Below are 20,710 nucleotides of genomic sequence, written 5' to 3'. Positions count from 1 at the left end.
TCACTGATGGAAAAAGGTATGAAATCTATAAAACAAATAAATTATAATCAATATTATTTGTTTAGTCATAGTATTTGTATACTAATAATATGAATATAATAATTATTATATTTATAATAATAATGGTTTTGCACAACACTTGAAAGTTAAAATAATAATGCCCCATAAGTCTTTACTTTCTGTATTGTCTTAATTTCATAAATAGATAACCAATTCATTTTACACATTCTTTTATTTTCAGAACAGTACAGCTAACATATATTTCTCTGGGCGGGGAAAAAGAAGAAGAAGCCCCGCTTTGTAACTTACTGGTCCTTCACATTGGGGTTGTGGGAGTGGTCAGCCAGAGGGGAAGTAGGGAGTGTCACTGTGGTAGTTGTAGTCCGGACAGACTTTCTGCACCAGCTTGTAGTCAGTGCTGTAGAAGGAGATGTAGATGCAGATGACTTTAAAGGGCTTGGAACAGAGCCAGGAGACGTGGCTCTGAGTCTGCTCCTGGTAACATGTCTTGGACGGGTCGAAGTTACACAGCGTGTTCCTGGCGCCCTTCTCCACCTTTTCGTACTCGATGCGGCAGTTGAAGGACTTGGAGTCCTTGGCGTCAATCACGGACTGCTGGGCCGCCACGTCGAACTCCACAACCTTGGTTGGCGGGACGAGACTCACGGACACGTTGCCCTGGCCTGTGGAGTTGTGTCTGAAGTAGACGCTGAAGGTTCCGTTGCCGTGGTCCACGATCTTCCCGGTGATGAGGAGGTTGAGCTTGACTGTCTTGATGTTGGAGTGGAAGTCTCCCCAGCCAAACATCTTCTTGAACTTGCCCGTCTTGACCATAGGCCGCCGCTTAGCTCTTGCTCTAGAATCCTGGAGGTCGGTGGAGTTCCTCAGCCAGTCCCAGAGGTCCTGCTCGGAGTAGGGCTCCGGGGTGTCGTAGCGCAGGTCCAGGGCCGTGGTGTTCTCTTTGCCATGGAGAGTCTGTGACAGCAACCTGCTGATTGACAGGTCCTTGCTGCTTTCTGTCCATATGTGTTTTAACGTCGACTTGGGGCTGCCCGACTTGAGGAGGTCCGCCTTGGAAGCATGAACACTTGTCACCTGAAATAGAGAGAAAAGAGGAGATACGTTTCACTAACTGGTATGTCATACTGTTATAGGCGACACGGTAGTACTTGAGACATTCAAACAAGCAAAGAGACACTTCAGCAGATATTAATATCAGATTCAGAAAAAATGTACTTCACATTCAGGCACTACACGCAGCTTTCTACAAAACAGACAGATCAAAATGGACTCTGAAGTGGGGAGAGGACAGGAGAGATACCGGTAATCCATCTTTCAGCGAGCTTCAATTTCGAAACGTGTTAGCAGACAGCCCCCGTGTTAGCAGACAGAATGTGTGAGAGACACAACACAGCGATCAAAGTATTGTAGACATTGTTTTTTTTTTCTCTCTCTCTCTCTCTCTCTCTCTCTCTCTCTCTCTCTCTCTCTCTCTCTCTCTCTCTCTCTCTCTCTCTCTCTCTCTCTCTCTCTCTCTCTCTCTCTCTCTCTGTGTCTCTCTGTCTCTCTCTCTGTAGAAGGGATTTCCACTTGGGTCCCCCAGATAGATAAATGCAGTGGCTATTCAGTAAAGACTAGACTATTAAGCACAAAGCGCTGCTTGGATTGATGATTGATGAACCCCCAGGTCTTCACCATTTAGCCACGATGACTGGAATTAGGTTCATACAGGCCCCGGCGGAGGGAAGTGACATTGATTGGCTGATTTCTACTGTAAGGCGTGACAGCAGATCCGTCTTGCCCAGAGATTTTTGCATTTCGTGGGCCGAGGCCCTCTGGGATCGATACATAGAAAATAAGGTTTCGCTACCAATCAGTTGGCCCTTTGGACATGAATTGACTTCCTCAGACCGTGTCAGCACTAAGGGGTGATCCCTATAGCCAGGTTTAAGCATATCATTGTTTAGGGGGAGAATATGCCTATATGGTTCGTATAGGGTGCTGAGAGAAGAGAACAAATAAAAAAGATAATTACATTGAGGGCTCTATTCAAAACGCAGAGTGCATTCATGTTAAACACTGCATATGTCAGCTCATTTGGAAATTACCTTAATATGTATACCGCGGAATGTGTAATGCTTCATTGTTACAGATTGAATAGATCCCTTAATTACCTTGTATGCGTTTTGAACTGCAGATTGAAAGCCATTTTAACCTAGTTAGAAGTAGATGTATGTAATTATAAATATAATTTTTGTCGGAAGCTTTCTGTACGCAATGGCCAGAAGGGTAAACAAGACATCCTTTAACATGAGCCTCATTATGCTACAAACAACCACTCATTACGGAGTTTACTGTAGTTACAGGTGACTGTAGTTTACTGTAGTTGCAAGTGACTGTACTTTACTGTAGTTACAGGTGACATTTTACAACCTCTATTTCAGGCATTCCTTTGTTTTGGGGTCATCGGTAGACCTATGTCCACTCTGAACCTGAGTAGGCAGAATATCCTTCAGCCCTGAAGGCTTCAAATACCAAATTAATTCCTTCACATTAAACTACATATTGCTTCTACATACACAGTTTCATTGATTACATAAGGAGATTACAATACAACGTTATTGATCAGAAATCTTCCCTGCAGATTCCATCTGGCCTAAGTCTATGGTAATGTTTCCAGTTTAATATTGAGGTATAATATGAATGAAGATTAGCCTACTCAACAGGGCTAATAGCCCAGTGAGACTGTGACTTATGCCTCAGGGTGTACTGTATGTATGTAATGAAGTGTGTTGTATGGACACTGAGGGCATGATTGGGAGGTGGTTGGGAGGGCATGATTTAAGACCTATACATGGTAATCATGAATGACTTATAACTGGTGATAAAGTGCATATAGAAAATACATGTATACTGTATAGAGAGTAGATTGATAAAACCAATGAATGTTGTTCCATGCAGAATAGTTGATGTTAATATCTCATAAATAACATCATAATAAGTGAGTCCTGTATTTTGTGAATGCACTACGCTCAAACATTTTCAGGATTTCATGGTACTCTAAAACATGTGCATGCCGTGTATGTTTATCCATACTTACTGTTTGTCCATTGTCCTTTATAGACAGCCACAGTACAATACACACACACACACACACACACACACACACACACACACACACACACACACACACACACACACACACACACACACACACACACACACACACACACACACACACACACGCGCAAGTTGATCTATGAAGCTTCAGGCCCACGGCCAGTTTATTTGACTACATCATCCAGCATGCTTTGGGCCTTGGGCCAATGTGTTTGACTCCATTTTCCAGCATGCTTTGGGCCCTGGCCCAGAGTGTCTGCTGAGGCTCAGTGCTGCCAGATGGTTAGTTTACCTGGGGGGACAGACGGTGCATCTGGTAAACATGGCAGCACTCTGGCCAGCAGAGGCCTGAGCCTCACAACTGACTACAGGCCAGGCTCAGACAGATGTCTTCCCCTGGGCCTAGGCTATAGGTATAGGGAAATGCTTGGGTCAGAGAGAGCTGTACGAGCTCCGTGTGTTCAGGATGTAAGTCATAACACAACGCAACAGCAGTCGACACTGTGATTCATCGCTGAAACTATGGAATGACACAAACATACATGTTTTTATTTTTTATAATGATGGCCGTGTGTGCCATCATTAACGTGTGTGCCATCATTGTAAATGATGGCACACACGTTAACCCACAAATGCACACACCACACACATACACACTCCCATCAGAACCTACGCCATATATACAAAAAAATGGGGACACCCCTTCAAATGAGTGGATTCGGCTATTTCAGCCACACCCGTTGCTGACAGGTGTATAAAATCGAGCACACGGCCATGCAATCTCCATAGACAAACATTGGCAGTAGAATGGCCTTACTGAAGAGCTCATTGATTTTCAACGTGGCACCGTCATAGGATGCCACCTTTCCAACAAGTCAGTTCGTCAAATTTCTGCCATGCTAGACCTGTCCCGGTCAACTGTAAGTGCTGTTATTGTGAAGTGGAAACGTCTAGGAGCAACAACGGCTCAGCCGTGAAGTGGTAGGCCACACAAGCTCACAGAACGGGACCGCCGAGTGCTGAAGTGCGTAGCGCTTAAAAATTGTCTGTCCTCGGTTGCAGCACTCACTCTCAAGTTCCAAACTGCCTGTGGAAGCAACGTCAGCACAAGAAGTATTCGTCGGGAGCCTCATAAAATGAGTTTCCATGGCCGAGCAGCCGCGCACAAGCCTAAAATCACCATGCGCAATGCCAAGCGTTGGCTGGAGTGGTGTGAAGCTCGCCGCCATTGGACTCTGGAGCACTGTAAACGTGTTATCTGGAGTAGTGAATCACGCTTCACCATCTGGCAGTCCGATGGACGAATCTGGGTTTGGTGGATGCCAGAAGAACGCTACCTGCCCCATTACATAGTGCCAACTGGAAAGTTTGGTGGAGGAGGAATAAAAGGTCTGGGGCTGTTTTTCCATGGTTCGGGCAAGGCCCTTAGTTCCAGTGAAGGAAAATCTTAATGCTACAGCACACAATGACATTCTAGACAATTCTGTGCATCCAACTTTGTGGCAACAGTTTGGGAAGACCCTTTCCTGTTTCAGCATGAAAAAGCCCCCGTGCACAAAGCGAGGTCCATACAGAAACGGTTTATCGAGAACAGTGTGGAAGAACTTCACTGGCCTGCACAGAGCCCTGACCTCAACCCCATCGAACACCTTTGGGATGAATTGGAACGCCGACTGCGAGCCAGGCCTAATCGGCCAACATACCAGAAGAGTGTAGGCTGTTATCCTCTTGATGCTAGGGGTCAGATTTTATATATTTAAAAAAAAATAACGTTCCCAAGGTAAACTGACTATTTCTCAGGTCCAGATTGTAGAATATGCATATAATTTACAGATTAGGATAGAAAACACTCCAAAGTTTCCAAAACTGTCAAAATATTGTCTGTGAGTATAACAAAACTGATTCTGCAGGTGAAAACCTGAGAAAATCTAACCCGGAAGTTATTTTTTTTAAATCTGTGTTTCCTGGCCCGTCTTTCTTCCATTTAAAGGAGTATCAACCAGATTCATTTTCCAATGGCTTCCTCAGGCTGTGCCCAGGCTTTAGACATAGTTTCAGGCTTTTATTTTGAAAAATTAGCGAGATTTTTCAAAACTAGTCAGGTGTCCTCTGATTAGTTCCTGCGCGCGAGAGGGGTAGCTCTCCATTTTCTTTCTCTCTCGTATTGAATAGGTTACGGTCCGGTTGAAATATTATCGATTATGTTTGTTAAAAACAACCTGAGGATTGATTATAAAAAACATTTGACATGTTTCTACGAACATTACGGATACTTTTTGGAATTTTCGTCGAACGGAACGAGGCTTTGGTTTTCTGAACATAACGCGCAACCCAAATTGTGTTTTTTAGTTATAAAAGTAATATTTATCGAACAAAAATAACATTTGTTGTGTAACTGGGAGTCTCGTGAGTGCAAACATCCGAAGATTATCAAAGGTAAGCGATACATTTTATTGCTTTTCTGACTTTCATGACCATGCTAATTTGGTGCTAGCTGTTGTAGCATTGATTGATACACTCACAAAAGCTTGGATTGCTTTCGCTGCAAAGCATATTTTCAAAATCTGACACGATAGGTGGATTAACAACAAGCTAAGTTGTGTTTTGGTATATTTCACTTGTGATTGCATGATTATAAATATTTTTTGTAATATTTTGCGCCCTGCAATTCAGCGGTTGTTTAGGAAAATGATCCCGCTAAAGGGATCCGTAGCGCAGAGAAGTTATAGCAGCAAAGGGGGGGCCAACTCCATATCTCTCACACACACACACACACACACACACACACACACACACACACACACACACACACACACACACACACACACACACACACACACACACACACACACACACACACACTATAGCAGAAAACCATTTGACACAAGCAGGCAGAGAACTCTTGCTACCAGATAACCATCCCAACTCAGCTACCTGATAACTATCACAACTCAGCTATGAGTGGACAGGTGTCACCAATGACCTGACAAAGTCCCCTTAGACATAATTCAGTGGTGATTCTGAAATAGCACCCTATTCCCTATATGCAGGTGGGCACTTGTTTTGCCAAGCCAAGCCCACTACATAGAGCTCTGGTCAAAAGTATTACACTATAAAGGGAATAGAGTGCTGATTCTGAGGAAGTCTAGAAGACGTGATGGAGTTGAAGTTCTGATTCAACTATTAGCGAACATAGAAGAAAGCAGCATAGTCCAAACTCCTCCATCAAAACAACATTGATGCATTGTGAATGGTTACAACTGACTCAGTCTAAAGACATACAGACCCTTAACATTGCCAACATTAACAGTAATCTATAGCTCATTAGGCTGTTAAACCAATATTTACTGTCCTTTAGTGATGGAATACTGTTTTCATCTACGGATTATGAAACGTCATTACAGTGCTGTGATGCTATATATTCAAATAAAGAGAACATTGATTGTGTGGCTAATTATAGTTTAAGTACCATATCGATATGTTTAAACAAATGGAGACATGGTCTAAGACTTAACGCAAACACCACAGATATGGGTGACAACATGTCAGTCTCTGTTCTTAGTTTTCCCTAGATTATTTTACAGGAGGTCCCCCCCCCAAAAAAAAATCAACATCCAGAGCCTCTTAACAATATCTTCAATTGAAAATAAATTATTTTATGATGAGGGCAACAGAGGTTAGGTCCACCTACGTAATGGCAGAAGAAATACATCCCTCCATGACATACATTTAGGATGAGCAGGTTAATGATGAGCATGAAAGTATATGATCAAATTAAAGTAAACTAACAACATTGAATAATTAAAACGATAAGCCAATTTAGCAATTATAATTATTATTGCCACATCTTAATACTGATTAGTAGGTTTCACTAGGCCTAAAGTTCATTAGCTGACAATTCACTGCAGCACAGCAAAGAGTTTCACACTTCAACATGGCATGATATCATATAGGTGTCATACTAAAGATAAGTCTGCCAGAAAAGTGACAGTATTACTCATACTTAACATACAGATGTAGGATCTTAATTTGAGCCAGTTTGCTACAGCTGTAAAATAACCCTGCAGCAACAGGAGATGTGAATTATTATGTAGATTATAATTAATGGACATTTTTTATACATTTTTCATTAGGGCAAATCAGGTCTGACATTTTAAAGTGGAAATGCAAACATTAGAAGCATTTCTGAATACACTACACATTCTCAGCAACAAAAGAGTGATCAAAAAGATCCTACATCTGTATACCATAATGAAACCATACAATACAATTATGTGGTTTATATTTTTCACACAACCCATTTTAGACCGGTAAAAAACAACCACCTACAGAAAATATAATTTAGTCTACTTTTGCAAAAGACAGTAGATTAAAGATTGGAGAAGAGATGAGCTTCCTACGTTCTACTTAGCTTCTATTGAAAACGTCCAATCATATCCATGGTAAAGGAACTGCAAAGCTTTTCCTGAGATGTAATTCTAGAGGGAGAATGAAGGCAGGCAAACTATAATGTGTTGAATGAAAAGAGCCCTTATGAAAGACGATGGAGAAAGAGGACAGAAAGAAAGGGAAATTTGACAGTTCTATAAGGAGAGAGAAGGGGGGAGGACAGTGGAGGAGTGACCCTGCAAATACATATAGTTAACCTCCAATTGAGTAAAGCATTATCAGAGAGAGTATAGAATCCTCCTTTAGTATTGGCTGACCAGCTGTAACTAACAAGAAACGGGTCATTCACCAGACAATACTGATAGCTAGCTACATCCTTTGCAGCCTTGTATGCATTTCAATATTTCTTATGAACATAACAAAAATACAAATAAACTTTTATAGTCATTGTTGAATTTGTTTTGTCATACTTGAATGCAATGGAAATGTGTTGAAGCTGTAGTTCTTTCTTACAATACAACAACAACACTAGTTATTTCTTACAATATCACTATTGCCAACCTCTTTCAAGCTAGTCTTTTTGCTATATATTCAGTCAGAACCCATGCAATAAGGACAGTTTGAACCTTTGACTGGTACTGTATATATAGAAATACGTTTTTCTTTATTTGATCTAACACTATACATCTGACTGTATATTGGCTCATACAGTTGGAATCCTCTCCTCTATTCCCCTACTATAAGTACAGGATCAGGCCATAAAACAGAGTCATTACTAACATGACTATGCAGTATGCTTGCCTTGGGCTGAAACCAGTGGTGCTGGCGAATAGAGCCGGCCCTGCAGAGAGCTAGACAGCTGTTATGCAGTGCTGTAATATCACATTGAGACCATGCACTAGAACTGCCTAATGGTCTTGTAAGAAGGCTGTTAGACGCAACTTATCTTTCTTACTGTGTGTGTGTGTGTGTGTGTGTGTGTGTGTGTGTGTGTGTGTGTGTGTGTGTGTGTGTGTGTGTGTGTGTGTGTGTGTGTGTGTGTGTGTGTGTGTGTGTGTGTGTGTGTGTGTGTGTGTGTGTGTGTGTGTGTGTGTGGATGAAAGAATGTGTGTGCATGTAAATGTACGTGTAAATGTAAAATGACCATAGGCTCCCTGTGGCATCGGTAAGTAGGTAATGTAACAGAAAAGCTCAGTACCAAAAACATAGTGAAGGAAGTGGAGCAGAGACCAGTGATTTAAGGTGATCAGGGGGATGGAGCTCCAACCAGCCAACCACACCCTAAACATAATTTACTACCTGTTGTATTTAAAAATAATAATAATTGTTTACCCCTCCATGAAGGACAAATATATTTTTTACTGCTTTTCTGCTACATACATTTTGCATATACATTTTGCATACATGGTAGTTTTATATAAAGCAGTCACATAACAATAATACATTACCAAACATGAGCTCTTTAATCCCACCCCTCAGCCACTCTCAGCCCATCCCACCTATCACCAAAGACCACCCTCGTTGGGTGTCCATGTGACATATATTTTTCCATTGTGATGTTTTACCTTTCTAATCGTATAGTATCCTCAGATTGTGAGCTAAAGATGAAAACCTTTCCTACGAGTATTATTATATTATTTATTGACTATGGTTTTCCACATCGCCCAACTGCTATTTGTAAGGCTCATTTGAAGTGCATGTTGTGATTTTGTAACCATTCCTGAACCTGTGACCAGAAACAAGCTACATAGGAGTAGTACCAGAATAAATGATCTACTGATTCTGTCTCTTCGCAGCTAAATCTACAGACCTGAGATTGCTGTATGCCCTTTATATACATAGCATTCTGTCGGTGGCAAGAATTTTATATAATAATTTATATAATCATTTAAATTGAAAAAAGTGTTGAATAAAGTGTAGTTCATAAAATATGTGCCATGGAATTGGTATATCGAAAATCTCTTCCCATTTATTTACTGCCTGTTTGTTCCCTTCCGTCGTTGTTGTGCTTTATTGGTATCTATAACAAATATTCACACAAATATTCCTTTTTCGGCTCATAGTCGTCGTCCGAGGCCTAGATTCAATCCGTATCGCGGAAGATCTGCGGAAGATCTGCGGAAGATCCACGGAAGATCCGCGCTACAGCACAATTGACATTTAAAGCTAATCTTCGATTGAGCCAACATACAGAAGTAGGATCTTAATTTGAGCCTCTTTGATTCAACAGGAAAGTAATCCTGCAGAAACAGGAAATGTGAATTAGTATTTGCATTATAATTATTGGACATTTTTGTAGGGGAAAATCAAGAATAAATTGTCAAAGTGGAAATTGCAAACTTCAGAAGCCTTTTTGAACCTCAAATACATTTCAAGTTTTACATTTCCTCCATTGCAGGAAAGTTCTCCTGCAACAGGGCGATCAAATTAAGATCCTACATCTGTAGGCAGCGCTTACCATGAATGTCTACACAAACGTGGAAACATAGCCTTTAACCGTTAATCGTGCTATAATGCGGATCTTCCGCGATATGGAAAGAATCTAGCCCCTATAGACTCTTTCAAAGGGATGTAACTAAACTCAGCAAAAAAATAAACGCCCTTTTTTCAGGATAATTCTTAAAAATCAAAATAACTTCACAGATCTTCGTTGTAAAGGGTTTAAACACTGTTTCCCATGCTTGTTCAATGAACCATAAACAATTAATGAACATCACCTGTGGAACGGTCCTTAAGACACTAACAGCTTACAGACGGTAGGCAATTAAGGTCACAGTTATGAAAACTTAGGACACTATAGAGTCATTTCTACTGACTCTGAAAAACACCAAAAGAAAGATGCCCATGGTCACTGCTCATCTGCGTGAACGTTCCTTAGGCATGCTGCAAGGAGGCATGAGGACTGCAGATGTGGCCAGGGCAATAAATTGCAATGTCTGTACTGTGAGACGCCTAAGACAGCGCTACAGGGAGACAGGACGGACAGCTGATCGTCCTCGCAGTGGCAGCCCACGTGTAACAACACCTGCACAGGATCGGTACATCCGAACATCACACCTGCGGGACAGGTACAGGATGGCAACAACAACTGCCCGAGTTACACCAAAAACGCACAATCCCTCCATCAGTGCTCAGACTCTCCGCAATAGGCTGAGAGAGGCTGGACTGAGGGCTTGTAGGCCTGTTGTAAGGCAGATCCTCACCAGACATCACCAGCAACAACGTCGCCTATGGGCACAAATCCACCGTCGCTGGACCAGACAGGACTGGCAAAAAGTGCTCTTCACTGACGAGTCGTGGTTTTGTCTCACCAGGGGTGATGGGCGGATTAGCGTTTATCGTCGAAGGAATGAGCGTTACACCGAGGCCTGTACTCCGGAGCGGGATCGATTTGGAGGTCCGTCATGGTCTGGAGTGGTGTGTCACAGCATCATCGGACTGAGCTTGTTGTCATTGGAGGCAATCTCAACGCTGTGCGTTACAGGGAAGACCTCCTCCCTCATGTGGTACCCTTCCTGCAGTCTCATCCTGACATGACCCTCCAGCATGATAATGCCACAAGCCATACTGCTCGTTCTGTGCGTGATTTCCTGCAAGACAGGAATGTCAGTGTTCTGCATGGCCAGCAAAGAGCCCAGATCTCAATCCCATTGAGCACGTCTGGGACCTGTTGGATCGGAGGGTGAGGGCTAGGGCCATTCCCTCCAGAAATGTCCAGAACTTGCAGGTGCCTTGGTGGAAGAGTGGGGTAACATCTCACAGCAAGAACTGGCAAATCTGGTGGAGTCCATGAGGAGGAGATGCACTGCAGTACTTAATGCAGCTGGTGGCCACACCAGACACTGACTGTTACTTTTGATTTTGACCCTCCCTTTGTTTAGGGACACATTATTCAATTTCTGTTAGTCACATGTCTGTGGAACTTGTTCAGTTTATGTCTCAATTGTTGAATCTTGTTATGCTCATACAAATATTTACACATGTTAAGTTTGCTGAAAATAAACACAGTTGACAGTGAGAGGTAGTTTCTTTTTTTTCTGAGTTTAGTAAGTACTTTATCCTTTATACACAGTCTCTATTCCAAAATGTGAAATGTGTGACAAATTACAGGCATGAAACCCAAGAAGCTCATTTCTTATCATGAAAGAAATATATTTTCAATAATAAATATTCCACAATGCTGTAGGTATGCTGTTGTCTGTGTTTTGTGCTGCTACCATGTTGTGCTTCTGCCATATTGTGTTACTACCGTGTTGTTGTCATGTGTTGCTACCATGCTGTGTTGTTGTCTTGGGTCTCTCTTTATGTAGTGTTGTGCTGTCTCTCTTGTCGGGATGTGTGCTTTGTCCATTATTTTGATTTTATTTATTTTTATTTATAAACCCAGCCCTCGGCCCCGCAGGAGGCCTTTTGCCTTTTTGGTAGGCCGTCATTGTAAATAAGACTTTGTTCTTAACTGACTTGCCTAGATAAATAACGGTTAAATAAAAATTAGCACAATCAAATAAACACTTTGGTTGAGCTTTTCCTGTACTTTCTATATAAAACTCAGTCCCAGTCAGATGAGATCTCTCTAACCATAACCATAACAAAACGCTGTGAGTACACATTTACAGTGTTGTATATGACCTGACATCCTCCTCATACAACAGACCGTCTGTTTGTCAACTCAACTCTCTCATCTTCTTCTGCTGTATAGTTCAGGCATAATTGAAGTCTATCCTTTTTCAGAGATTACGTCTATAATTACATGTTGATTGAGTGATGGAAAGAACATTTACAGATAGCTTGTGTACAATGTACCACAGCAGTGATCAGTTAGGTCAAGTACAGTGGTATCCTATAGCACCACTGACTTACAGAGCATTTTTATGAACATTTATACCCAGACAGAAATTTGTGAATAGTTTGTGTTTAAATCTTGGTTCTAATACCCAGACACACACTGGCGTTTGTTTGTGTTCTAGAATCCTGATTCTAATACATCTTGAGGCTTCATAAATCAAAGCTGGCTTTATGTTGTCATCACGCAGATGGCCCGATGGCAAATTCACCCCAATTAAAGACCTGAGGAGGAGAGTTAAAGGGGGGAGAGTGTTCCCTCGGAGGGAAGAGAGGGCACCTGTTCGCCTGTCATATCCGCATAGCCTGTTCTGATCAGTGACTGCAAGCGTTTTCCCTCCTCAGAGCCGCTCGCTCCAATGCAGAATTAATGAAGGCAAACAAAGCTAAAGTCTCCTCCTCTTCCTCCCCTCACTGACAGTACAGAGCTGGCAACCCTTTGTGAGCTAATTTTCTCTCCACTTTGGTCCCTCTCAACTAATCTTCAGTGTCACACTTAATGAGATTTTCAGTTTGTAAAGTAGGTAGAACAGCAATGCCTCTCCCTCCCTCCCTCCCTCCCTCCCTCCCTCCCTCCCTCCCTCCCTCCATACCTACCTCCATACCTACCTCCATACCTACCTCCATACCTACCTCCATACCTCCCTCCCTCCCTCCATACCTACCTCCCTCCCTGCCTCCATACCTACCTCCATACCTACCTCCATACCTACCTCCATACCTATCTTCCTCCCTCCCTCCCTCCCTCCCTCCCTCCCTCCCTCCCTCCCTCCCTCCCTCCCTCCCTCCCTCCCTCCCTCCCTCCCTCCCTCCCTCCCTCCCTCCATCCATACCTACCTACCTCCATACCTACCTACCTCCCTCCCTCCCTCCATACCTCCCTCCCTCCCTCCCTCCCTCCCTCCCTCCCTCCCTCCCTCCCTCCCTCCCTCCATACCTCCATACCTCCATACCTACCTCCATACCTACCTCCATACCTACCTCCATACCTATCTTCCTTCCTCCCTCCCTCCCTCCCTCCCTCCCTCCCTCCCTCCCTCCCTCCCTCCCTCCCTCCCTCCCTCCATACCTCCATACCTCCATACCTCCCTCCATACCTCCCTCCCTCCCTCCCTACCTACCTCCATACATACCTCCATACCTACCTCCATACCTATCTTCCTCCCTCCATCCTTACCTCCCTCCCTCCCTCCGTCACTGCCACCACCATCTCCCCAAATGCGTCTAAAGTCCCCACTTCTCCTCTATAAGGCATCTTAAGTACTATATGCATTATTAAGTAAGGGTTTTATAAGCACATTAAATTATTCACTGTACAAATATAAATATCTGGTGTATAATATTTGACGTTATGGTATTGCAATGATTAGTTCCATCATTTATAATGATCAGTTTGAGAGAGGCCTCGACACAGCGACAAAACAAGCAATGTGTCATTTAATCATGTTTCGACAGAATTATGCAAACACACTCATATTGAAATGTATTTCATTAGCTAAGTAAATGTAAATGAACAATTGATTCTGTCACAGGGACGGTTTAGGCAACGATATCTAACACAATTAATTATCTGATTAACATAACGCTAAATGACGGCTAATGACCTCCTCTTATAGGGCAGGGAGAGCAGAGGTCTTCATGGGTCCAAAATCTGGACCGGTTCCGAAATGGATCTGGGGCTTACCCACACGGACCTGATAAGCATAAATATATTTTTTTAATATAGAGACCCGTTCCAAACGGACCAGAGGATAACTAGACGCGTTCTATATAGACCTGGTCGGATCCAGACCCGGTAGAATCCGAGTGAGGAAAGCAGCAGAAAAGTCATTTTTTAAACAAATTTATTAACTGGAGCTGATAAAGTGTGAGGGAGAGAGATACTGCTCTAGCGTACTGTGAGCAAGTGACACGGGGAGAAGGGAGGAGGGAGGGAGAGCCGAGAGACAGCAACCAACTAGCATTATAGTAGACTAATGGCTGCCATAGCTAGGTCATTTTTTATCAAGTATGATTATGTAGTACCTGTCTTGACTGCATCAAACCGGGAGAGGCTAGTTAAGCTAGCTAAATAGCTAGGCTAATTGAGGCTGCATGGCTTTCTCATCCTACACAGTTACAAACAACAACAACTCCATTCAGAATATTAAGTAGCAGCCTACCTGTTGGCTCTTGGTTGATGTAGCCTATCCTTCTCCTTTAACTTTTATTCCATCATTTTTTATTCCATCATCTTCCATTGATTAGATATCTCCTAACTTGTTTTCTCCTAACACAGAGGCTCTATGACTGTAGCCTATTGCCGCTTTGATGACTTATGATTGGTCATGAACAAGCTACACACGCCATACTCCACTCTCCACTCCCATGAAAAGCAAGAGCAGCATAAATACAATGTCTCTCTCTCTACTGCAGCAGCAGCACTCGGATCTGTACGGGCCCTTCCGGACAAGTCAGTTAAAATTACACATACCCGAGACCCACGACTATCATATCAGATCCGACCCAGACCCGTAAAAAATGTTTAATTCTTCATCCGGACCGGCTCGCGTCCCGGATCGGGTCTCGGGGTATTCGGGTATAGTCGGATCTGTGAAGACCTCTAATGGAGATTAGCATGTCATACAGTAGTACATTCAGATTTTCTATTTAACTGGGTTAAAACTTGTTACATTGGACCTTGTAGACAGTTTCCTGGACCCAGATTAAGCCCTTGAGGGTGATAGAGGGAAGATTAGCCCACAATTCAAAGTAAATGTGTCAGATTGGGTCAGATTCCCATACTGACAAGCAAGAGCACCACAAAGTCATGAGGTTCCCCGTTCACAAAGAAATGTGTCTTGCAATGAAACAGTCTACTCAACAGCAACACAGTCTGCCACAGTCTGCTATTGAATAGACATAAACACATAAATGTACACACACATACACCAGTAGAAAGACAGTATAATGTATAGTCCACACAGCATGTTAGTCCCAGGAGGACAAAGAGGATGGACCTGAAGGGCCTTCTACTACAGCAACACATTCAACTGACCTTTCAGGAACACAACGCCATTGCAAAACAGCTTGGAATTATTTCTACAGTGTCCCTCCCCTTGAAGCAGACAGAAAAAAATGAACATTTTTGGGTCAATAAAGTGAGATGAAACACACACATGCATCATGGTATGGAAAAAAGTGATTAGTTAGTTAGTAGCCTGAAACGGCATATATTCCTGAAACCTTTCTTACAGGCAGAGAGGGAGCTGATTGGCAAATAGTCTGCAACAAGAAGCACTGGAGAAACCTGTATGAGTTTTTTAGCAGGTAGAATTAGGATTTCATCCTGTGAGGTAGAAAGAGGGTTTCAGGAGACAGGTAGAGAGACGAGAAAGAGAGAGAGAGGGGTAAAGAGGTAGATATATATATATATAGAGAGAGATAGACAGAGAGAGAGAGAGAGAGAGAGAGAGAGAGAGAGAGAGAGAGAGAGAGAGAGAAAGCGACAGAGACAGAGAGAGAGAGAGAGAGAGAGAGAGAGAGAGAGAGAGAGAGAGAGAGAGAGAGAGAGAGAGAGAGAGAAAGCGACAGAGAGAGAGAGAGAGAGAGAGAGAGAGAGAGAGACAGAGAGAGAGAGAGAAAGCGACAGAGACAGAGAGAGAGAGAGAGAGAGAGAGACACTCTCTGGGGAGGCCTACTACAGTATCATGTATGGTCCGGTCGTTGTTGGAAATCAAATTAAACCCATAATCCAATAAACTGCCATTTCTGTTGCCAATGATCCCAGTTGACCTCATTTCAAACCCATGACAAGTTCCAATCAATATGATTTAGTGGTTGAGGACACAAATAACTCAGCTGGAAGAGAGGAAAAATATGGAGTTGCAGGATCCCACGAACACACACACATGCACGCGCACGCACACACACACACACACACACACACACACACACACACACACACACACACACACACACAGACAGGATCCCTTTACTTCTCCTGTATTGGGCGTCTGTAATTGCATTTTATAAATGGTTTTTAGTTTGTAGCTGTCTTCCATTGATTTTCGGTCAGGCGGTGACACAGTACAGAGTGAAAGGGAGAAAAGAGAGAGGAAGAGAGAGGAGAGAAAAGAGAGGTGTCAATAGAAGCCCCATGAGGCATATCCCACTGGCTAATACATCAGATCAACGTCCAAATCTGATTGATGTTTGATTAATCTGTCAATAATTCAATGTGAAATAAACCAATGCTTCAATGCCTATTGTTCATTTATGGTTGATATATAGCCACACACAGTTGAAAGAATTTCTGTCACACACTATAAAGTTTACCAATATTATTCTGATCCATAAAGGAAATCTAAAAAACAACAAAAACCATTAAGCAAAATTCAGAAGAAAAATCTGAGAAAATTCTTTAATATTGACCAGAAACTCTTTCACTATTCCTCAGAAGTCCCAAAAAGAGAGCCTTCCCAATAAAACCTTCTAAGGAAATGTAAGCGTTGGAACCTGAAACAGCCAACCTTGTCACTTCCATTCATATTAAATCCAGCCAAATGACTTTCTATTCAAGGCATGTTGCCCAGGCTATGCTGATTTAACATACTACAGACTGACAGTACTAAGTGATTGAAGTTCATTTTAATTTTATGAAATAGACAAGCCTGCCAAGCACTAGCCTAGCCTAGCATCTTAGTGCTCCAACTGGAATTGGCTATAAGGGATGTAGTTTACAGGCAGAGAGGACGGTCATGGCTACACACACGTACGCATGCACGCACGCACATACACACACACACACACAGACACGCACAAACGTACAAACAATCACGCTAATGATTAGGATCTAGGAAGGCTCAATCTTAGATTAACAATGGCTAGTCCAAGATTAGCCCTTGTCTGCGTGAGTATGTGCATGCGTGAGTGTGTGCGTGCATGAGTGTGTGCGTGCGTGCGTGAGTGTGTGCGTGCGTGCGTGCGTGCGTGAGTGTGTGCGTCCGTGTGTGCGTGCGTGTGTGTGTGCGTGAGGGTGTGCGTGCGTGCGTGCGTGCGTGCGTGCGTGCGTGAGTGTGTGCGTCCGTGTGTGCGTGCATGAGTGTGTGCGTGCGTGCGTGCGTGAGTGTGTGCGTGCGTGCGTGCGTGAGTGTGTGCGTCCGTGTGTGCGTGCGTGCGTGTGTGTGTGCGTGAGGGTGTGCGTGCGTGAGTGTGTGCGTGCGTGCGTGCGTGAGTGTGTGCGTGAGTATGTGCATGCGTGAGTGTGTGCGTGCGTGAGTGTGTGCGTGCGTGCGTGCGTGAGTGTGTGCGTGCGTGCGTGCGTGAGTGTGTGCGTGCGTGCGTGCGTGAGTGCGTGCGTGCGTGCGTGCGTGCGTGCGTGCGTGCGTGCGTGCGTGAGTGTGTGCGTGCGTGCGTGCGTGCGTGCGTGCGTGCGTGCGTGCGTGTGTGTGTGTGCGTGCGTGCGTGAGGGTGTCTACGTGTGTGTGTATCTCCTGGCCAAGCCATGCATAGCCGAGTGTGAAACTCCCCATGCAGTTTATTTGACCATCAGACAGTACAGTGGACAGGTAAGCCTCCTCTCCTCTCCTTTACAGCTCAGAGTACTAATGTAAAAATCAAAGGCCTGTGTCATGTTTGAACACAGAGAGTCTCCTCTAGAGGGGAGAATCAGACTGAACGTCATGTTCATTTCATGCCATTTCATGTCTTCTCTCATGTTAAAGAGAGCAATGTGTGACTGTGCTCGCTTATCTGAATCTACATTAAAGCTGCAGTGGATATGTGACCTGTGAAGCCTAAACCTGCCAACATGCCAATGGTAAATGAGTTGAATCAACTATCCTTCCAGTGTATGGACTTTAAACATATACATCCACACACAGCCATCCCATTACGACTATACTGCGAAGTGCATCCAAGCAGGAAGGGGCCACGGTCACTCAGGTGTGCTGTCACCGTGACGACATGTACCCCTCAGACAATGGGGCAGGCAAGTCTCCCCTCCACCCACACACACACACACACACACACACACACACACACACACACACACACACAGACACACACACACACACACACACACACACACACACACACACACACACACACACACACACACACACACACACACACACGTACAAACGTATGCACACACACACACACACATACCCGGAAGAAAGGCCTTTAGAAATGATAATGTAGTAGACTATCACAAGTCACAAGAGACTAAGGATTATATCATTATGATTAGATGGCTTTGAACAGAATCATGGTGCAGGCATGAATGCCAAGTAGACAGCCAGCACACTGAGGTCTTCATCATGTACACGTAATGTCATGTTGTGGAATGTAATGTATTGCAATGCCTGGGAGACAGGACACCTTTCACCAAAGGGTTTCAATACAGTAAACTATTGTCTGAGTGTTCATTGTCTGACTTGACCTTTTAATAGATGGCCAACCATGATACCCAGCAGGGTTCTTCATCTCAACCTTACAACCTTGTGTGTAGCCAGGTTGACAAAATAAAACCAATCTGTCCCACTGTACATGTTCCTGATTTAGCAATTGATACAGTGCTGTCTTCTACAACAGCCAGTGAAATTTGAACAAAAGATTGTTCAGGCTTTCTTTGTCTCTGTGGAGAACTAACCTATTGTCCAGTTCCAACGACAGAGCTTCTGTAGAAGATCACGTCCATTTAAAATCGCATGCATGCACGCGCAAGCACACACACATCTACGCAGGCACACACACACACACGGACGCACACACACACATACACACACGTCTTTCTGTAGAAGTCAAGTCCATTTAAAATTGTCTTTGTCCTCCCAGTCTGCCTTTCAGCCTGGCACCATGCTCCATTAATCACACAAGACAGTCAGACAGAGCAACGCTACAGACATCCACACACACACACACACACACACACACACACACACACACACACACACACACACACACACACACACACACACACACACACACACACACACACACACACACACACACACACACACACACACACACACACACAAACACACACAGATGGGGAACGAGGCTAATCTCACCTTCTAGGAGGTAATAAGTTAACAGCAGGTCTACATTGTGTGAACAGTCCACCTTTAATGCTGATCATGTCATTTACAAAACTTATCGTCTTACCGACAGAGAATTAGATGTGCCCTTGCTTGTTTAAATTTTCTCTTTTTGTTCTCAGATAAAAGGATAGCGAAAGAGCTCACCAAGAAATACACAAGCTACAGACTATAATACCCAGTGTCATATACACTGTACATTCCTCTATATACTGTATGGTTCTGAACACAAAACCTTGCCCAACACTGTGAAACAGTCTTAGTGGAATCACATTCAGCAGTGAGCAACATTATTCCAGCATTGGATGGCCACAGATACTCCTAGTCTGTTGACTAGGCTGAGAAAGGCTGAGCCGAGCAGCTTATAGCGCTGTGGGTGTGATACACTACCAAAGAGAGAGAAAGAGAGAGTGAGAGAGAAAGAGAGAGTGAAAGAGAAGGAGGGAGATAGAAAGAGACAGAGCGAGTGAGAGAGAGAGAGGTAAAGAGGGAGAGAGAGAGAGAAAGAGAGGGAGAAAGAGGGAGGAGAGTGAGAGAGAGAGAGAGAGAGAGAAATAGAGAGAGAGAGAAATAGAGAGAGAGAGAAGGAGAGGGAGAGAGAGAGGGAGAGAGAGAGAGAGAGAGCGAGAGAGAGGGAGGGAGGGAGAGAGGGGAAGGGAAAAGTTCATTCAGAATGACTTACATTTACAGGGTGTGTAGGGAAAGCAGTGGCAGCATTACACATGAAAATTGATTTGAAATGCTAGATTTAACGTTAAATGGTTTTACTATGCGGTTGTTATCAAGCCTTTACAATGGTACGAGAGGGTCAGCTCACTGCGCCTTTATCCAGCCGAGGAAATACCATTTTATGGGCAGAATCACAACTGAATGGATGAACACCTACTGAACAGTATTTAGTTTGTGTTCACTATTTCCCTATTCTTCAGCTCACACTGCGAAAACTGGAAAATAAACCTCCCTCTTCATAACTCGCAAACAGATTTGGAGTAGTGGAGTTGGCTCCCAATCTACCATTGACTGTATTAGGTGCAGTACCTGTGATGCTCCAATATAAAGACACTTTCATGGACAATGACAGCTGATGGGATGCATGGCTTGTAATCAAAATGTGAGAAATACCCTTTGAAAAATTACAGCATATGAAATAGGTTCCTTTGGACTCAAAAGTTATATTTGGCACCAGATGAAGTTTGCTTGGAGTAAAATTGGACCTCCCTCTCTCTCTTTCCCCTCTATTCCTTTTATGTTCTATTTCTCTTTTTCCTCTCTTTCTT

General features: G+C 43.5%; 1 protein-coding gene across 1 annotated transcript in view; it reads right to left on the bottom strand.

Moving 5' to 3' along the window:
• Positions 1 to 339: 339 nt before the first annotated feature.
• LOC120022127 (neurexophilin-1-like) overlaps positions 340 to 20,710 on the bottom strand; it is a 40,032-nt gene continuing 19,661 nt past the window's right edge. The window contains exon 2 of the mRNA XM_038965973.1: positions 340 to 1,095. Within this exon, the coding sequence (XP_038821901.1) occupies positions 340 to 1,095 (756 nt within the window). The remainder of the gene's footprint in view (positions 1,096 to 20,710) is intronic.

Source organism: Salvelinus namaycush, chromosome 27, assembly GCF_016432855.1.
Source record: "Salvelinus namaycush isolate Seneca chromosome 27, SaNama_1.0, whole genome shotgun sequence".
Lineage (NCBI taxonomy): Eukaryota > Metazoa > Chordata > Actinopteri > Salmoniformes > Salmonidae > Salvelinus > Salvelinus namaycush.
This window is presented reverse-complemented; position numbering and strand designations above follow the sequence as displayed.